Raw genomic sequence first — 18495 nt, 5'->3', positions numbered from 1 at the left:
CCTGCTGAGCAAATAGCTGCAGGTAACCCTTGACAAAGGAGAGTAAAACACCCTCAAGAGAAGGAGGGTGGTGACAGTAGAACCTAGGGGGAGGTTTAATCTCATTGGTTTGGGAGAATCCAACAAATGTTTGATCATACATTGTGCCACAGAACTCAAAACCTTACTGGGGCAATCCTTTGACCTTAACTATATCAGTGATTTACCAAATCAGTTCTTCTGACACTGTTGTGGAGTTTAGCTGAAGAACAGAGGGGAGATGGGGCACTTATTTCAAGTTTCAGATTTGATTCATTCGTTAGGGACAGGGAGTGATTATAGTATAGATCTATCAAGTGAGAAAAAATTGCTACATACAGCTCATCTATGGTGCCCAGATAAATGAACCCCTGTGGGTTTAGAACACTGCATGGAACAAGGAACAAATTGTACTAATTTAACTAAGACTACAATCCTATGCACAGTTACTAAGTCACTGAACTCAGTGGGATTTACTTATGAGTAATGCACTGTATAGGACTAGGCTGCAGGTCTTGCACAGCTTAATAAGAAGTTATTAATCACTGACAAGGATACTCTCACACCTGTAAATTCAGTTTTCTTTGAAGAGTTGCAGCATACCCTGCTTTCAGAATAGCTTACAGAATTATCCTCTCTAACTCACTGAAGTCATCATTTTGAGCCTATTTTGCACATTTGGCTTTGCAATGCCTAAGTTACATAATAAGGAATTGTGGGTGTATGACCCATGCCCAAATGGGCCTGTTCAAAGCAACTGCCAAGAGTGTGTGATCTTGATGACCAGAGACAAGAGGAGACCAAATAATCAGGTTGCTACATACACGTTCGCCAGCAGGGCCAGGCAAGCCAGAAGGTCCAGGCTCACCACGAGATCCTCTCTTGCCTTCCTCACCAGGTGGACCAGGGGGGCCTTGGACACCAGCGGGGCCCTAGCAAATAAAATGAAGAACATATTGTTAAGTGTTGATGGAGGTGATAAAACCAGAACAGAAGCAAAGCTACAGATGTATCACAGATGAGATGAATACTTACAGATTCACCTTTAGCACCAGCATCTCCTTTGTTTCCAGGAGCACCAGGTTCACCCTAAAGAGAATAAAAGACATAAACACAATCAGTCATTTCGTTCAGTGAGTCAAATGCAATTCTTTGTTTCGTATCCTACAGAGGGTTAGTCCTTTCAACAGAACAAAAATGTGATCTTCCAGCAGGATCTATTAATGACGCGGTCTAAAAGGGAAGGTGCTACGACCCTGCTGATAATGAGTTTCAGCATCAGGGATTAGCAAACTCAAGCCCTGACCAATGGCCTAGAGCCATCAAAGGGTCCCTGGCTGACACCTGAAGCCAAAAATATGGTGGCTGCTGGCAGTGGAGCTTCTGAGAAGTTCTCCAAGTTTCTGCCACTACTGTGAAGGTAAGCCACCTCCAAATCATTGTGAGAGCTTACCTTTGTGGCACTAGTGGCAGAAGCTCAATGCACTCTTTAATAGCCATGCTGGCTGTCACCATTTTCCCTTACCTACGATGCAGTTCTCCCATCCTTGCTGTTGCATCCAGTATTGTAGGGGTATTGCTTTATAAGTAAGAAAAAGATGGTGGCCAGCAGCTTGGCTGTCACTCCCCATTGCTATCACTAAGGGAGCCCACAGAGGCTCTTGGCTGGGAACCCCCAGAAATCTGGCTCTGGCACTGATTAGCTTGACTCCTGTCTAGAAAGGTTTGGTAGTGGGACCTAAAGCAAGAGAAGGTGGGGTGCGGGGTTGTTAATATACCCTCCAACATGCACCAGACAACAGCAGGTGTTATGAGAGCTAATAGGCTTTCCCTGAGGTTTGGCAGCAGGAACACCCTATTAAGTCATTCTGGAAAGGTTTTCCTCAAAATGTACATTCCCATACTATTGCTTAGCATTTTGATACCATTATCCTGGCTGTCACAGGGATCTAGCTTTGAAAGATGGCTATTTTCAAAACCTAGCTATATGCTGACAGAATGGTTTGATATGGTCCCAAAGCAAGAATGCTCATCTTCTGGCAATCAGGCCAGTGTCTGGAGGCTGTACCCCCATCAGGTAAAGAACTGGAACACACCAGCAACTGTTTGAGAATCTAGTACTGTAACTATTAAAAAGCAAAGTTTTAAGAGCATGTCATGCGGACAAATGCAGAGGAGGATGCCTCATGCCCCAGAGACATGACAAGGATAGGAGCCTCTACACTCTCCGAGTGGCTACAAGAAACTGAGGCCTACTAGATGGCCAACTCAGATGTCTGGCTCTTCATTTGTTCAAAGGTCTTTGAAGATGGACACAACGTAAATGAAGAGCCACAAGGTAAAGAACAATGAGATGTCACTTACGCTGTTACCCTTGGGACCAGGAGCGCCGCTGGGACCCTGCGGTCCAGCTGTGCCACGAGCACCAGGGAAACCAGGAGCGCCAGAAATACCAGGAGCACCCTAGAAGAGAGAGCAGAGCTGGTGAGTAATGTGGTGAGAGAGGATACTGGTAAGGGCAAAAGAAGCACTTATGGTGGGATAACACTTACAGTAGCACCTTTGGCACCAGGTTGACCATCACTGCCAGGATTGCCCTAAAGCAGAGAAAGGAAGTTTATTATTATCTTCATTAAAAAAAATTCTGAAGCATACCAGAATGAAAAATAAAAACCGAAATGAACCAAGGGCATAGCTTACAGAAGGACCAGCAGCTCCAGCAGGACCAGCTGCGCCAGGTTCGCCACGAGCACCTTGTGGGCCTTCACCACCACGAGCACCTTGGGGACCAGTTTCACCCTGAGTAATAAGAGAAAGAAAAACACTGAGCATAAGGACTCCTCAGGCCTGGTGGCAATATCTTATTTCCTAACAAAACTATATTACACCATAACGGTCCTCACAATTCTTGAGGCCTCACAACTCTTTCTCCCTGTCAGGCCTGAAGACTTATTATTATGAAGCCTGTAACCCACATGACCAGAGCCTCATGCCCCACCCCTTAGCGATCAGACAACTGAGTTCTACTACTTGAGATACATTACTTGGTCTTTCCACCATTTTGAGGCCTACTCCTAAAGTTTGTTTTGCTATATGCTTGTGGATGTTGCTGTTTATGTTTCCCTCTTAAAACGTCTCTGGTAACATTGCTTCGTTGTAAACCACCCAGAGACGTAATTTTGGGGCAGTATAAAAATGTGTTAAACAAACAAACATTTGAACGCTGTTGGAAGGTTTGACAGTGTGGTCAGTTCCTTCCCACAACAGCATTACCTGCTTCTCAAGAGTGTACAACACTGGAATGGAAAGTAATATTATGCCCATTCATATGTTATGTTCAACACTCATATAATTACTGTACAGTGTACACTGGTACAGATCTGTACACAGGTACAGTTATTCATGTGTCATGCTGAATGAAGGTACTGAAGTACACTTCCTAAATGTACCATGCATTTGAAGGGCCTGTATCCAGGTTCACTTTTAAAATGAACACAGCTATAGTCATTCACACAAACAATATGAGTGTACAGACATCAATACACGTGTACAGCATAATGTCTGAATCGGGGCTTTCCCACACAATAAAACAGGATGCTGAGGGAAGTTACCATGGGAGACCATATCATTTCCAGAATATATAATAACTAGGCCTGTGCTGGTTGTTGATATGTCACCCTTAATTTGTGAATGAGGAACTATTAGGACTTCTCAGGCTCGTAACCAAAAATAAACTGTTTCAAAATCAGGCCTGTTAGGATGAGAAGCAGGGCTCGTCAGGATTAGTCCAGAATCTTTCCCACAGAAGAGGAAAATACTTGTAGCTGATTTGTTAAGAAAAAAAGCTGATTTAGAGCAGAGAAGGTGCTATTGTGCTCATCATCTAAAAAAGAGATGAGACACCTCCCCCTCAATGGTTTGTCTTGGGACTATTAAACTGAGAAATTAAAGGCACAGAAGCTAAACACATCCGCTTTGATGCTACTGAGATGAACCTTACAAGACAATTGTTTCTAAATGGCAAGCCAGTCAGGTGTTCTTACCTTAGGACCAACAGCACCAGGGAAGCCAGGGGGACCAGCTGGACCAGTGGGGCCCTGAAATAAGACAAAACATTAAGTGGCAATGATAGAGTTTCTTTGCAGCCCCAACCTAACAAGCTCTTAGCAGTAGCCAACTCAGCCCCAAGCTGTGGCAAGAGGTTTGGTCTGTGAATTGAAATGAACAGAAAGAGGAAACTGGAGTTGAGGCAAGCTCTTCTTTCCGATAGTTAATTATAGAGAAGGCTGCCTTGCAAATCCTTATTTAGAACAGAGAGGTTGGCAATAGCCAACATTTTGTATGGTTGGGCCTCCCCACAAGAAAATGATCACCACCCAGGCAATGAGACCTACTAGGAGGAAAAAGAGTATCCCGGGAATACTTACTGGGGGACCAGCAGCACCTGAAGCACCATCGTTACCACGAGCACCCTGTAGGAAAGAAGAAAGGGAAAGGCATATGAGTTATGGCTGCCGTATCACTACAGAAAAATCCAAAGGTGGTACAAAAGATGCTCAGGAACCCAGCACTAAAAAGGCATGTACTTACGGCAGGGCCAGAAGGGCCAGGACGGCCTCTCTCACCGGGAAGACCACGTGGACCCTAGTGAGAAGAAGGGAAAGCAAAGTCAGCTGGTAGAATGCATACATTTGATCGATGCCCAGTTATTCTGTACCCATCCTTCGCATTTGTTTTTCTGCTCTTCAGCAACTGCCACTTCCTTCCAAAAGCACAATGCCTCTATGGAAGCATATGCTTCCTTAGCCACCAGAGAGTCACAGAAACTGTAGAGAGTTTCTGCCATATTATTTGCCAAATATTATTTCTGCCATATTATTTGCCAGTTATGTCCCTTTCTTGGTTTGTTTTATATTGCTGCTGGATTCATATCTCCTAGGTGCCTCTGACTAACAGAGACACTTGGGAGGTATTTTTTTAACAGATCCACTCTCCCTACATTCCTGATAATAGTCCAAATATCTCACAAAATGTTCTTGTTCTTCCGGATCTGTTTGCAAGTCTATTGTAAGGCTAACTTAAAACAGTGGTGCATATGCTGATAATGTTCAGGTTTGATTACCGCAATGCACTCTACAGTGGGCTGCCTTTGTATGCAGTCTGGAAACTGCAGCTGGTGCAGAATGCAGCAGCCAGGCTGGTCTCTGGGGCTACATTACGACCACATTACTTCTGTTTTAAAAGAACTACACTGGCTGCCAAAAAGACTCCGGGCAAAATACAAAGTACTGGTTATTACCTATAAAGGCCTGAACAGCTTGGGTCCAGGTTATTTAAGAGAGCATCTTCTTTTACATGAACCCTGCCACCTATTAAGATTATTGGGGGAGATCTGGTTGTGGTTACCACCAGCTCTTTTGGTGGTGATCCCAAACTGGGTCTTCTCTAGGTTGCCCTGGGGCTCTGGAACGCACTCCCAAATGAAATCAGAACCTGCCCATCTCTGGCTGTTTTTATGTGACTCTTGAAAACTCACCTATTTTATCAGGTTTTTTAATTTATAAGGTTTTAAAGTTGTATTGATGTTTATTTTAATTTGTTTTATACGATTTAAGGTTTTAATTGTTGTTGCATTCTAATGTGTAAACTGCCCAGATATTTTATATGGGGTGGTATATAAATGTGATATATAAATGAATAACTTCCACTGCGAGTCCATCAAACTAAATGAAAGAGTCTTTGCTCTGTGGTCTTGAAGGCCTTCCTCATTCAGATGCTACCAACACCCAATGCTACCAAGACTCCTGCCATACTATCTGAAATCTTACACAAAGACTTGCAACTCCCTATAAAGCAATATTTCACTTTGCTTCATATTACTCCTTGTGTTCTTTATTTTAAGATATTCTTGACCCCCAAATGGAAGGCTGCTGTTCCTCATTTAAAGATGAACTTCTTCCTTACTTCACATTGATTCTTATTGTTTCTGTGAGCTAACCATAAGTGGAACAAATTCATCTGAAGGGTTTCCAGTGGCACAAGCTGTAAAAGGATCTGTTGAGCGGGTCACCTTCAGACAAATTAGATGCTCTTGATTCTCATTCAAGCTAAAGCAGACTGGGATAAATGTTCAGCAGTATCCATCCTTAGAGCTTAAAGCGTTAAAAAGTGTGATCACAGTCCCTTGTTCTACTACCCTTTGGAAAAGAGGAATTTTTCTTGCGTTCTATTATGTAACCTGAACAAATAAATTTTTGTTGATACCCAGTCTATGTTTGTAGGAGGTGGAAAGATGGTCAAGCCCATCAAGGCAATGAACTGAAAAGGGACAGAAGTGTATACTTACTACTTGTCCAGGAGCACCATTCTCACCAGGGCTGCCAGGCTCACCCTGAAAGAGAAGACAGAACAGATGTTAAGCACCCAGTTGCACGAAGAGCAAGGAAAGGAATTCTGTATGAACGGAAGCAGGTGAACAGTTAAAATGGACACTCACCTTGGGGCCAGCTGGACCAGCATCACCTTTAGCACCATCAAGACCACTGAAACCCTAGAATGAATGATATGGAAGAATGGAGGAGAAGAAAAGGAAACATTAGCATCCAAGAAGCTGGTCTAGAAAAGGCGAACGTTCCATGTTAGACTGCTCAGAAAAGAAATCTGTGGGTTGCATATTATATTATTTGGTTTAAAAGGTGATGGGTTTCCTTTTTAATAACTCTGCTGAATCTAAAGAAGTCTGGATCTGGTCAGTGCCTGGATGGAAGACCAGCTGGGAACCCCATGTATACTATCTTGAATTTCACAGTGGAAGAAAGGCAAGTTATCAATGTAATAAATAAATACACATGATAATGCTTAATTAAAAACACCCATTTAGACACTTTGCAGGTCTGCTTTATGGCTTTAAGAGCTTGGGTCTTGATGGGCTCTTAAGATAAATGGCATAAGAAGGGGTTTCATTCCAAGGTTTACTTGGCCATGTGACTGGATGTATTGTAGCCTCCATAGAAGCAATGGAATTATGCAATGAAGGTGTCCTGGTTACAGTCACAGGTACTGTTCTGTTTGCATTCTGATGATTGCAAATAAGGTCCTAACGCCTGTAGAGAAAATGTGTACCTTCTTCTAAGTAGTCATTTAGCCTCAGGACACTCTAAGAAGCAAGTTTCCCTACTTTAATTGGCTGTTGAGCAATTTGGGATGAACTTACCCTGTGTCCCTTCATGCCTGGCAGGCCAGCAGTTCCGGGAAGACCACGGGCACCCTGAAGCAAAATAATGAGAAGTTGTTTGACAGAGAGAAGAATAGAATCATGTTTCATCTTCCTAACCTCCTGTAGGCAAGTGGGGGGAATCTCTTCACAATAAGGCCTGGTATATGATTGGGCATCTTTAATCTGCATTTCATGAACAACCACAACACTATAGGATAACAATTAAAAAGGCCTAAGAAATTCTAATATTGTTGATGGTAGTATCAAGGCCAGACCATCATAATGACCAGCTTTGTCCCTCCAGTCATGTCTTTCTTTGAAGGTCACCCTTGAATCCTACTAAGGATCAAGGTTCTCTGTGCAGCACGGATCATTGTTTGAGAGCTCAATCTGAGAAAGAGGCTGCCAGCTACTGCCAAGTCTCCTGGGGAACTTCAGCATTGTGCAGTGCAGGGCACAAAGTGAATGGGTCCAGGTATTGGGTTCAAATTCCACCCTGTTACTTTGTGGTTTGGGGCAAGTCAATGTCTGTCAACTTAGCCAACGGCCTTACAGGATTGTTGTGAGAATGAAATGAGACAAGGATTTATTGTGCTTGAGCACTTGAAAAGGGGGGAGGGTGCAATGCATTTCTAAATAAATAAATAATGCCCTTCCGCCAAAGCAAGGGGCACTGACTATAGTTGTTCTATGCCAAAGATGGTTGTCTTGCCTACTCTTTCAAACCCTTTTGTGTGAACATGGGAGGTTCTGTAACATTCCCTGAACAACTGGTCCCAGGGTCAAGATGATCTATCCTACAGCATCCCAGAAGCCAGATAGAAATGGCATCTTACCTGTGGGCCAGGAGCACCGCGCTCACCAGGACGACCAGGTTTTCCAGCTTCACCCTTAGAGAAGAAGGAGAAGAACGGATATAAGCTAATGCTGGACCCATGATACTTTACAGCTGATTTACTAGAAGAGGACTATCATGTGTAAAAGCCAATAAAATTTAAAATGCAAAAAAAAAAGTTAAAGCCAATAAAATTTAAAATGCAGAAGAAGAAGAAGAAGAAGAAGAAGAAGAAGAAGAAGAAGAAGAAGAAGAAGAAGAAGAAGAAGAAGAAGAAGACTATCATGTGATGGATCATATTTGTAAAGGAGGTCTAAACTCTTGAACTTCCAAGGCAGGATTGTCTTTGATTGGCAGGAGCCAGTCAGATGATCCTGAGGGTCTGCCTATGCACCTATCATCTGGGAAGGAGAAAGCAAAAGAAGGAGCAGTGGACAGGGATGAATAAGACCCAGCACTGTCATGTAGCTGGGGCTCCATCAGCGGTTGGCTGGCGGGGGGTGGGCGGTTGCTGGTGAGCTAGAGGTTCCGTCTGTAAGTGGAGCTGCTTGACATAGTAGATACCCCTGATGCAGAGAAGCATCCAAAGGAAATGAGACCATGAGCTGCTGCTCGTTGCAGCACAGAGTGCCTGACAGAAGATAGTGAAGGAAAGTGACCTGGAGTGAGTGGCCTGGTGCAAAAGAGCACATGGCCTTCTGTTCTACCACAGAACAGAAACGAACACATTTTGTTCTCATGCTTAGTCTCCCCTCTTTTTGCATTTCCTGTAGACAATGTACTAGACTTGCACACGCAGGTTTGTTAACTCGGAGCAAACTCAGCATGGACGTCAGTGATCTGCCTGGCCATATTGGGCACCCCATATCTTTGGATTATTCGAAGGAAGAGAATATTTTTCTGAAGAAGAACATGGTTACTCACATCATCTCCGTTCTTGCCAGGTGGGCCGGCTGGACCACGGGGACCCATTGGACCCTAGAGAATGCCAAGAAGAAATTGATGTGTTAAAACCAGGGGTGAGACATCCCCAGGTCCTATCTTTCACCCAACAGATTTGCCATTTAATTTTTTAAAAGTATGCCAAATAGGGCTTCTTAATCCAAAACCTGACTGTGGCATTATCTGTTTTAAAGCTCCCCAAGTGGAGGAAAAAGCAAACTCCAAGGAACAGATTAGAGACTGTTCCATTTGGCCGTGATGTGAAAACAAGATGCAAAAACATAGATGGTACTCACAGAAGCGCCAGGCTCTCCGGGTTCACCAGGGGGACCTTGGAAACCTTGGGGGCCCTAGAAGATTCAAAAGATTGACAATGTTAGAAAGAAGGCTACTATTGACTGCTCTCCTGTCCATTTTGGATGGACCTTGGAAGAACCAATGCTCTCTGTTTCAAGGCCCTTCTTAAGTTCTGCCTCTATGCCTTCCACCATGCAAGTGCCTTGGCCTGTACCAGCTTCCTGCTCTCTGTGAACCCACTTCCCTCTTGCCCTTCTGCAAACCATTTGCTGGACCCCTCCCCGCCCCCGCTCATCTGATCCTCCATTTCCACTTGCTTGTCTTTTGAGTTCCTCATTGGTTCATGCCCTGAATTCTCAATAAACCATAGTTGTGTTAGCTTTATATAGACTGCAAGCCCCACTTAGCAAAAGTTCTCTTGAGTTAAAGTTCACCAAGACTCAGACCTGGAACTTGTAAAACAATAATAAAAGAGTGTTTTTGAGCATGTGCAGAGTGCACTATGGAAATGACAACCCTTCTGTTCTACATCTTGGATTAAGAGGTAGAGTTGCCACTTGAGGGCATTCATTCCAGAACAGCATCCTTGTTTTTACCCTGGGAGCAGGGAACATATCAGTTCACATGAGTTATTGTTCTACTCCCTGTTGGGAGGTAACGGTGATGTAATCTGATGATTGTCTTCCACATCAAAGGGAAAAGTAGAAATGGTTACATTTCTCACTCCCCCTTGCCCTCATGCCCCTTGTTTCTCTTCCTGAGAAGGCTTGTGAACATTCACTGGTCTGTTAATTAGGCCTCTCAAGAAACAATCTTGTGTCCTCCATGCAAAAAGTAAAGGTATCTCTTGCCAAAGCAACCTCAAATTCTGTGCAAATACAGTTGAATTCTGCAACTACAGTATGCAAAGTAGATTAGCATAGATCTGCTCATTCTGCATCATTTATTCTGCTTCTGAGACTAATGAATAGAGGTAAGGAATGACAAGGCACTACTGCCTTCTTCTCTTGGTTCTTGGAAAGCCTATTCAGACCCCACCCCACCCACCTTTTTCAAACACCACTCATAGGAACATAGGAAGCTGCCTTATACCAAGTCAGAGCATCAGTCCATCTAGCTTAGGATTGTCTACCCAGATGAACACCTTTTCAAGTACAGAAGTCTCTGCTTCTGAAATGCCAAATACATGTGGCCTTGACTAATGAGTACTGCCATTTAATTGTTGAGAGAGAAATGAAGAGGTACTTACTGGAGCACCAGGGGGACCAGGAAGACCACGGGGACCAGCTGGACCCTGGAAATCAAGGTGAGAAGAAGCTGTCAAGTTTACGGATTCAATGGAATTTCCATCATCTTGTCTAGATGTCATTTGATATCTATGCTTCCTAGGCCTGATCTGACACCCACATAGCTTTGACCTTGCTTGACTCTGTCAAGACCCTTGATAATTTCCATATCTTCCTTTCCCATTGATTAGGTATAACCTTTGTGTCATCTCTTAATTGTTTCTCCTCCATTTCTTCTAAATCATCCTTTTATTCCTATTGGCCTAGCCTCGATTCTGGTTTTGGGAACTACCACTGTTGTAGTCTCCATGCTAGTATGTCTTTCCAGTCTGGCTGGTTATTGGTTCAACTAAAGGGAAATTGAAGGCAAAACTGGAAGTTCTTGCTTAAGCAGATCAGAGATATTTTGAGAGATGTGAAACTAATTTTAGTAGGATGGATGAAATTTATCAGGATGATTTCACAAATCCCTCTGTTAATCTTTTGTATTCAAAGGATCTTTCCAAGCCAGATTCACTGGTGTATTATAGTGGTCATGAGGGTGAGGTTCGGTACAGATCTCAGTTCAGCCACAGACTCAGCTCTACCCCCCATTATGGAGACAATAACACTGGCCTGTTGTACAGGAACTTTGTGAGGATTACTGACATTTGAACACTTGAGAGAAAGACTAGATAAACACATGATTATCACCACAAATATAATAATCATCCTAATTATTAATGTATCGAAGCCACAGTCCCCTTTTCCTCATGGAGAGGGAGATTTTCAGTTTCCAATTAGTGTTTTATGGAGTGAGATGCTTGTCCTACACAAATCAAATTAGTGTCTTTGATTTTTGATTGCAGAAAGATAGCTTCTGCTACTGTAAGCATGTGACACAGGCAACAGAAGGGAAAATATCCATCCATCCATCCATCCATCCATCCATATGACTTCACTCTCATATCCTGAGTATTAAAGAATCCAGCAAGCCTGAATAGTCTCTGATTCACACCTGCCCACCTGTTTCCTCCTCAGGTTTTTTTCCTCCTTCCTTACTGAATCCTCACAGCTTCTGTCAGTATTTTCCCTTGTTCCTAGAGAATATCGACACTTACCATTGGGCCTGGAACAGCAAGACCACCGGATTTTTCATCATAACCATAAGAGAGCTGAGGAGCGAAGTTCTGTCAGGGAAAAGAAACATGTTACCCGCATGATTAAAAATGCCTTTCCCATGAATTATTGGCATGATAAAATTAAGTGGGTCAACCCAACTCACTCCGCCAAGGCCTGGGGGTCCTGGAGGGCCAGGGGGGCCTGGGAGTCCAGGTTGGCCAGGAATGCCGTCTCTGCCAGGTGGGCCTGGAAGTCCCTGAAAACAAAGACCATAAGAAGCCACGCATTAGGACCATAACAGCTTATTGTGATTTGTATACAAAATAACCAGAACTGTCTGAAATCGCCTACACACTTGACAGAAATGCGAATGGGGGCAGTTCTATGCCCTGTAAGTGAAAGGGAGACAGACACTGGATGAGAAAATCTTTGACATTTCAAACTATCTGGGAACTGTGATGAATGGTTTTGAACAGCCTTGTACCTTTTAGAATTAACATGGGATGTTAGTTGGTACTTAGAGCCCCCTTGAAATTTTTAACGCAAAGTGGCCATGAACTTTTGAAAATGTCCCTGAAAGCAGCAATTAATTAGAAACTTGGGATATGAGTTCTGCAGAAACTGGTAGAAGAGAAGAGGGATAATTTAAAATACCGTGAATAGGCAGAAGAATGTTCTTCCCTTCCTCCCAACCAGAAATGGAAAATTTAAAAAGTATCCAAAAATGGTTTTTCAATATCCCATGCAACATTTTGCCATCATTTTCCCTGCCATTCTGCATTCATTCATTCATTCATTCATTATAAATGATGATCATCCAAAGCTTATTTATAGATACCCACCCTGTCTCCTTTTGGGCCTGGTTCTCCTCTAGGACCCTGCCAGGTAAAAAGAAAAGTGTGATTAGCATGCTGTCATCCAGAGAACAAAACTGATGCATCCAAAGAAATGGACACTAGATTTAAAAGAAGATAACTTACCTCTACTCCAGTGACTTCTGGGTAAGCAACATCTTGAACACAAAATGAAAATGACTGTTAGGATTCAGAACCTGCCACCATCCAGAAAGTATTATCGTCATCCTCAACCACTGCAGTTTAGTGCTCCTAGATGTCCCTTAGCCTATTGGAACTTCAGGTCAGCTCAGGGAACATTAATAGCCCCTTACAAACAGGTCTCTTTTATTGTTAGTGAACCTAACCACATTTTAGAGATTGTTGAGAACTGGATGCTCTCATTACTGGCCTAATAGTAAATGCTGAATGCTAATCTGAGGAATAGTTACTCACATCAATCAGAGTACTTGAGCAATCTCATCTGGAATATCAACATTTCAAAGGAAGGGCTGGAATGTCCATTTTCCTTCCCATGATGCACCATTTTAGTGTCAAAGCGAAAGTGCCTTTGATTATGTGTCCTGAAAGGTCCTTCCCCCCACTCTTCACTGTCTCATAAAATCTTTCCTAGTTCTGCAGACTTTGTTTTCCTCATCAGCTCTCTGCTTGCATTTGAGGAATGAACACAAAAGCATTTACATCAATATTTATCTCACCCTCCCAAATGTCATGGATAGAGATCTAAACTGTGGATGTAAACTACGGCAGTAGTTTGGTGTTGTTGTTTATAATGAAAACAGTGTCTTAGTGTACTCGACAGGTGAAGGTTAGTGAATGAATGATTAGTAGATGGATAAATTAGAAAAATAATAAATAGGCAACGGATGTACATGTGGGAGGATAACTGGATGGATGAGTCAATGATTATTGGTTGGAGAAGAGAATAAAGAGACTGGATGGATACTTGGATAGATTAGTAGATGTATGGTTGGGCTGAGGAAGCAATCAAGAAAATAAATTGGACAAGAGTGGCTATGATGGATGATGGATATGTTGGTGGAAGGCAGATTCTAGGACAGACTGATGGTTGAGTGGAAGGTCAGTGATCATGGGATGAATAGAATAGTAGGCAAATATTAGGCAAGTGGATGGTGGAATGAGTGGGTGGGCAGAAGAGAGAGTAGGAAAGAGAGTAGGTTAAGTCAGTACCGCCATCAGGACACACTGCACAGCATTCTCCGTGGCGAAGCTCAGCATTGGGGCAGTCTGGGTCTTCACACACCACCTTGTCGCACAGAACGGTACCACTATCACACACACAGATGTCGCAGGGTGAAGGTTTCCAGACGTCTCTGTCACTGTATTTTATTCCGTCCTGAACGCAGGTTCCAATTGGAACTAAAGAAAGAGACAACAAAAGCAGAAAGGCGGATGAGAGGTGACAATTTGGCTGGGAGCCAGCAGTGACAGTAGAAGAGATGAAGCAATGGGAGAGTACATTGGGACAGTTGCTTATGATGGCGCAACCTAGAGAACTAATATCTTTTTTTAAAAAGCTGTTTCTGCTCCTTGGCCTCCCTTCCCTCCTTGCTCCACTTGCACTGGATTTTGTGTGCATGTGTGTGTGTGTGTTCTAAAACCTCATCTGCTTTTCATCAAGCAAACTCTGTGACACAGGAAACGAGCCAGCCCCACAATAACTCTTTCCAGTTGCTTTGGAATTTAAACAAAACTTCTGGCCAGTTGTTATATCCAACTGGTAACCTCAATGTTCTGGAGCCAAAGCCAAACAAAACAAGAAAAGGAGAAAGAAATTAACAACCTTCTGAAAAGGAAAAGAGATAGGAAGGAGGAGGAGAGAGAGAGTCAGGAATTCAGATGGAAGGAGGACCCATGGAGGGGAAGAAATTCTGTCCTGTCAATGGTATGCGGCCTTGGGAAATCCAATCCAGTGCTTACAACTTTGGCAGGAAGGGAAGTTTCCAGGTGTGAACCACAATAGGGTGGGTGCGCAAAGCAGGTGTGACAGCCTCCTGCCTGAGATGAAATCCTCTCCCATCTGGTTCAGACACCATTGATTGGTAGCACAAGTGTTGGATGGATGTTAAATGGAGTATAGCTAAGCAAAGAATGCTAACAAGGAGAGAGATGCCAAAGAAAGATGACTGAAAGGAGGTAAGGAACATTTCCTTAGCATGTTTAATTTAAACACAAAAAACGGGAACTGTGAGTTCTAAATCTTAGAATTATTTCCCCTAGCTGTAAGGCACATTTCCTATAAAACTGCACGCTGGACTCTTAAAATTAGGATTTTAAAAATGAAAAGTACCTGGATAGCAATTTTGCTTTATTTTATTTTATTTTATAAAAAATGAAAATCTTTATTCCTGGAGGGAGAAAAACATTAAAAACCTAAAGGAACAGCTGAAGAGACTTGGCAACATGGATTTCTTGTTTGAGAATGTTCCAGGAAAACTACAGACCAGCCACTAGATGGCAGCAGAATGTGCATAATTGGACACAAGCCCAAATCTTCCCTGCAGTTGATATATCCCCCCCTTCCTGTGGGGTTTGTTCACTAAACCTGCTTAGCTGTTGACCCCGGAAACAGATTCCCTTTGATCCACTTCAAGGCCACTCCCCATGGCCCCACCCCAGGCAAGGCAATAAGAGTACCTTGCCAGCCAAAGGCAAAAGTGGGTCTCTTGATGGCCACTAGATGTCGCCATTGGACTTCATTGACCAGAGAAAGAGATCCCCCCCCCATCCTTTACCATCCAAAAGGCTTTGTCTATGAAGTGATGTCTAGACTTTTGTGCTTTATAGGTTGCTAAAACTTTTTCCTTATGAATCATCTTGAAGCTCCCCCCCCCCCAATGCTTTCCTGATGGCTTTTGCAGGCTTCTTCAACTAGGCAAGAAAATAGCCTCCTCCTCCTCTTCCCCCACACAACCATTATGCTTTAGCTTTCCAAGAAAACACAATGAGTTTTCCATAACTTGCTGTCCTCCCCCTTTCTGTCCCCCTCCAGCAACAACCCACTCCCCGTTTCCCCTCACCTTCTCCTTTTCTGAACTTGGCAAGGCATTGCAGAGATTCTAATTGATCCAACTTGTTGTTTTGCCCCAAGGGACATGTTTTAAAAAGAGGGAGGGAGAGAGGGAGGAGGGAGAGAGACCAAAGGAAACACGCCCAAGGCTATACACAGCTGGTTAAATTTGCTTTTAGAAGTGGTTCATTTTTTCTCCATAGAGCACTTTCATGGAGCAAGGAGAAATTTGGTTGAAGAAATGCTTCTTTTGCCCATCTCTTAAATCTCCTTTCTCCTCTACATTCATGCCAACCTTAGAAGCTCTAGAAAGGTCATGAACATCTGTTGGCCTTTCCCATTTTTTAAGCGGATTCTGAAGGACATGTGCAACAAGCACATTCTTTGCCCGATTTTCTCTCTACATATTCTGAGCTGCGGCTGCATGCAATAGGAATTATAATGACAGTGAAGCAGATTACGGAATCATAACATTTTTTCCCTCTTTGGCAAACTGCTCTGCAGAAACGATTTGACCTTTGCTCTACAGTGCTAAGATGCCAGTGATTTAGGGAGAGAAGTTGCATTCTCCAGAAAGAGATGGGAGACGAAAACGAGAGTGGGGATTCCCCCCCCCCCAATTTTCAGAATGACTACAATTTAAAAAACAGTTCTTTAGCACATGCATAGCATGGGAAGTTGCAGAAGGTGCTGTACTTACCATCTTCTTCGCCTTGGCCTTTGGTGAGTAGAACAGTTGCTGCTATCAAAAGCAGTAACCGGGAATCCACAAAGCTGAACATGTCTAAATATTAGACATGAAGACTCTTTGTATCCTTGGTTCTGCTTTAGAGTCCAGTCATACAGGGCCGGTCTGATTTATGTAGTTCCACTCCAGACCCCAGCAGAAACTCCCTACTGACTCTGACAAGTTCTTAGGCTCCCTTTTTATATGGTCCAGTGTCCCAGAGGTGGATCCCTTCTTTGCTTGCTTCTGAGTGCTGAGGGGGGGATCTTGGGCCAGCCCCTCAACCAATCAGAGAAGGCCAGCCTGCCCCAGACACACACATAGACACACACATATGCTCCCACTCCCAAAAAGTTGAGAAGCCAAGCCAAGCCCCTTTCTAACCAATCTCAAAAGAATGGACCCTGCTAGTCTTCTTTCTATAAACCCATGGATCTTCTAAGTTGGCAGAACATTCTGCATGAAGAGGGAGGAATGTAACGGGGTATGCACTGCGATGTATGTTTGTGTGGAGGGGAATTAAAAGAGAATGGGAAGCAAGGTTTTCTGGGGAGCAGGAATCAAAGAAAGGCTGGAATATGCTGCAAAAGTTGAACGTTACTAAGCATGCAAGACTAAAAAGTAGTAATGTGTGGACCTGCAAGATCTAGGAAAGCACCTGTGAAAGTGCAGCAGCAGAGGGTGGTATAGAGCAAAGTGTGGGTTTGTGCATGTCTCTTCTTAAAATACAAAGCAAAACTTGGGGGATCTTACAAATGTTTGTGAAATGGCAGCAAATCCCTGCTTTGTTGCGGTTCACTTTAATTTTAATATTTCTCTCTCTCTCTCTCTCTCTCTCTCTCTCTCTCTCTCTCTCTCTCTCTTAAACTTAACTTAACTTAATTTAACTTAACTTAATTTTAATTTTAAACAGAGCATGTATAACTTTAGGGGTTATTGAAAGTATGTCTTGGAAGTTATTCTCATCCATACATTTTATATGAAAGAAGAAAATCCATAGTTTGGCATTTCTGATAACGGACCGACAACAGACAAGACCACAGGGAGCATGAATATCATTGCAATTCAGCAATCACTTGTGGAGTCAAGGGCTCCAGTGCATGCATAGAGTTCCTTGACCTTTGAAAATGTCCCTGTTCTTCTCTTCCATCAAATGCAAGAGGAGCTCCATATGTGAATTGCTGCGTACATGAGGCTCTGGCACATAATACATGTGCTTAACTGCTTGAAAAGGGAAGTTCTAACGCTGATCTTACTTACATCTTGATCTGAAAGACACCTTGGGAATTCCATAGAAAATTAATGGGTCTTAACTGCATGTAATGTGATGAGCAATGGGTTGATGGTCCATGAGCTTAAGCATACTTCAGGACATAGCATATACATTTCATTCGAAGACAATGGGACTAGTCTAAATTCTTGTGTTTAGGCTTGAGCTTTTGATGTCTCTAAATATCAAAGCTATGGCTTTCCATTTACTGCTGTTCCCTCTGCCAAAAAAAATATAATGATATCCATAGGTGTCATTCTCTCTTATAGGTTGACCTATATTTAGGGCTGCCTGTCCATAAAGATGTATGCACAGATCTGGACAGATCATGGCATTTGCATGTGCACCTAACAGTAGAAACCACCTTTTAAAAGCTGTATATATAAAATTGTTCTTAATGTCATATGTTCCACTCCAATATTTGCACTGATATGTCCATGAAAATATTGAGAAACCCACAAGGTTTCCCCTTCTGTTCCAACTCTGAATATCAGAGGCTTCACCAAGAATCCTTCCGAAACATTGATCTTCAGCACAAACTAATACAAATGATTTGATTAAACTGGTTGCTGGTTATTTTGTAAAGGTTTTCATGGGCAAACTTCAAGTCCAAATGGCAAAGATGCTTAGTAATTCACACAAAAGCATTCTGAGAATGACTTCTTATTAACCACACACTCTCTCCCTGATGGACCTCAAAGGCATATTCTTCAAAGGGGAAAAAAAAAACTGGGCAAGTTTCCATGGCTCCTCCAAAGTGCAAAGAGCCACGTTGGTTGGAAAAAGAAGCAGCATCGTGACAACAGCACACAAGATACGGTGCAATTTTTAGAAGCTGCAATTACTGGAGTGTGTGTGTGTGTGTGTGTCTGTGTGTCTGTCTCTCTCTCTCTCTCTCTGTGTGTTTACCAGGCCATG

The 18495-nt window shown here is 43.0% G+C and overlaps 1 protein-coding gene and 1 long non-coding RNA gene across 8 annotated transcripts in view; one reads left to right on the top strand and one right to left on the bottom strand.

The window, feature by feature from the left end:
* LOC128329735 (uncharacterized) overlaps positions 1–6904 on the top strand; it is a 41662-nt gene extending 34758 nt beyond the window's left edge. For 2 of the 7 annotated variants that reach the window (XR_008309770.1, XR_008309764.1), the window contains 2 exons: positions 2317–2502; positions 5921–6904. This is a non-coding gene — a long non-coding RNA (uncharacterized LOC128329735). The remainder of the gene's footprint in view (positions 1–2316; positions 2503–5920) is intronic. The other 5 variants (XR_008309769.1, XR_008309765.1, XR_008309766.1 and 2 more) reach the window with 5 other exon arrangements.
* Positions 1–16485, bottom strand: part of COL1A1 (collagen type I alpha 1 chain) — a 48763-nt gene extending 32278 nt beyond the window's left edge. Inside the window, exons 1-21 of the mRNA XM_053261347.1 lie at positions 16281–16485; positions 13741–13929; positions 12676–12707; positions 12538–12573; positions 11859–11951; positions 11695–11763; positions 10558–10602; positions 9308–9361; positions 8994–9047; positions 8071–8124; positions 7232–7285; positions 6515–6568; positions 6365–6409; positions 4609–4662; positions 4446–4490; positions 4062–4115; positions 2719–2817; positions 2571–2615; positions 2383–2481; positions 1054–1107; positions 843–950 (exon numbers count right to left, since the gene is read on the bottom strand). Of these exons, the coding sequence (XP_053117322.1) occupies positions 843–950; positions 1054–1107; positions 2383–2481; positions 2571–2615; positions 2719–2817; positions 4062–4115; positions 4446–4490; positions 4609–4662; positions 6365–6409; positions 6515–6568; positions 7232–7285; positions 8071–8124; positions 8994–9047; positions 9308–9361; positions 10558–10602; positions 11695–11763; positions 11859–11951; positions 12538–12573; positions 12676–12707; positions 13741–13929; positions 16281–16362 (1419 nt within the window). The 5' untranslated portion in view covers positions 16363–16485. The remainder of the gene's footprint in view (positions 1–842; positions 951–1053; positions 1108–2382; positions 2482–2570; positions 2616–2718; positions 2818–4061; positions 4116–4445; positions 4491–4608; positions 4663–6364; positions 6410–6514; positions 6569–7231; positions 7286–8070; positions 8125–8993; positions 9048–9307; positions 9362–10557; positions 10603–11694; positions 11764–11858; positions 11952–12537; positions 12574–12675; positions 12708–13740; positions 13930–16280) is intronic.
* Between the last annotated feature and the right edge of the window lie 2010 nt (positions 16486–18495).

The sequence above is a fragment of the Hemicordylus capensis genome, chromosome 6, assembly GCF_027244095.1.
Source record: "Hemicordylus capensis ecotype Gifberg chromosome 6, rHemCap1.1.pri, whole genome shotgun sequence".
NCBI classification, from domain to species: Eukaryota; Metazoa; Chordata; class Lepidosauria; order Squamata; family Cordylidae; genus Hemicordylus; species Hemicordylus capensis.
The sequence above is the reverse complement of the archived record's forward strand: the minus strand, read 5'-3'. Positions and strand labels throughout refer to the sequence as shown.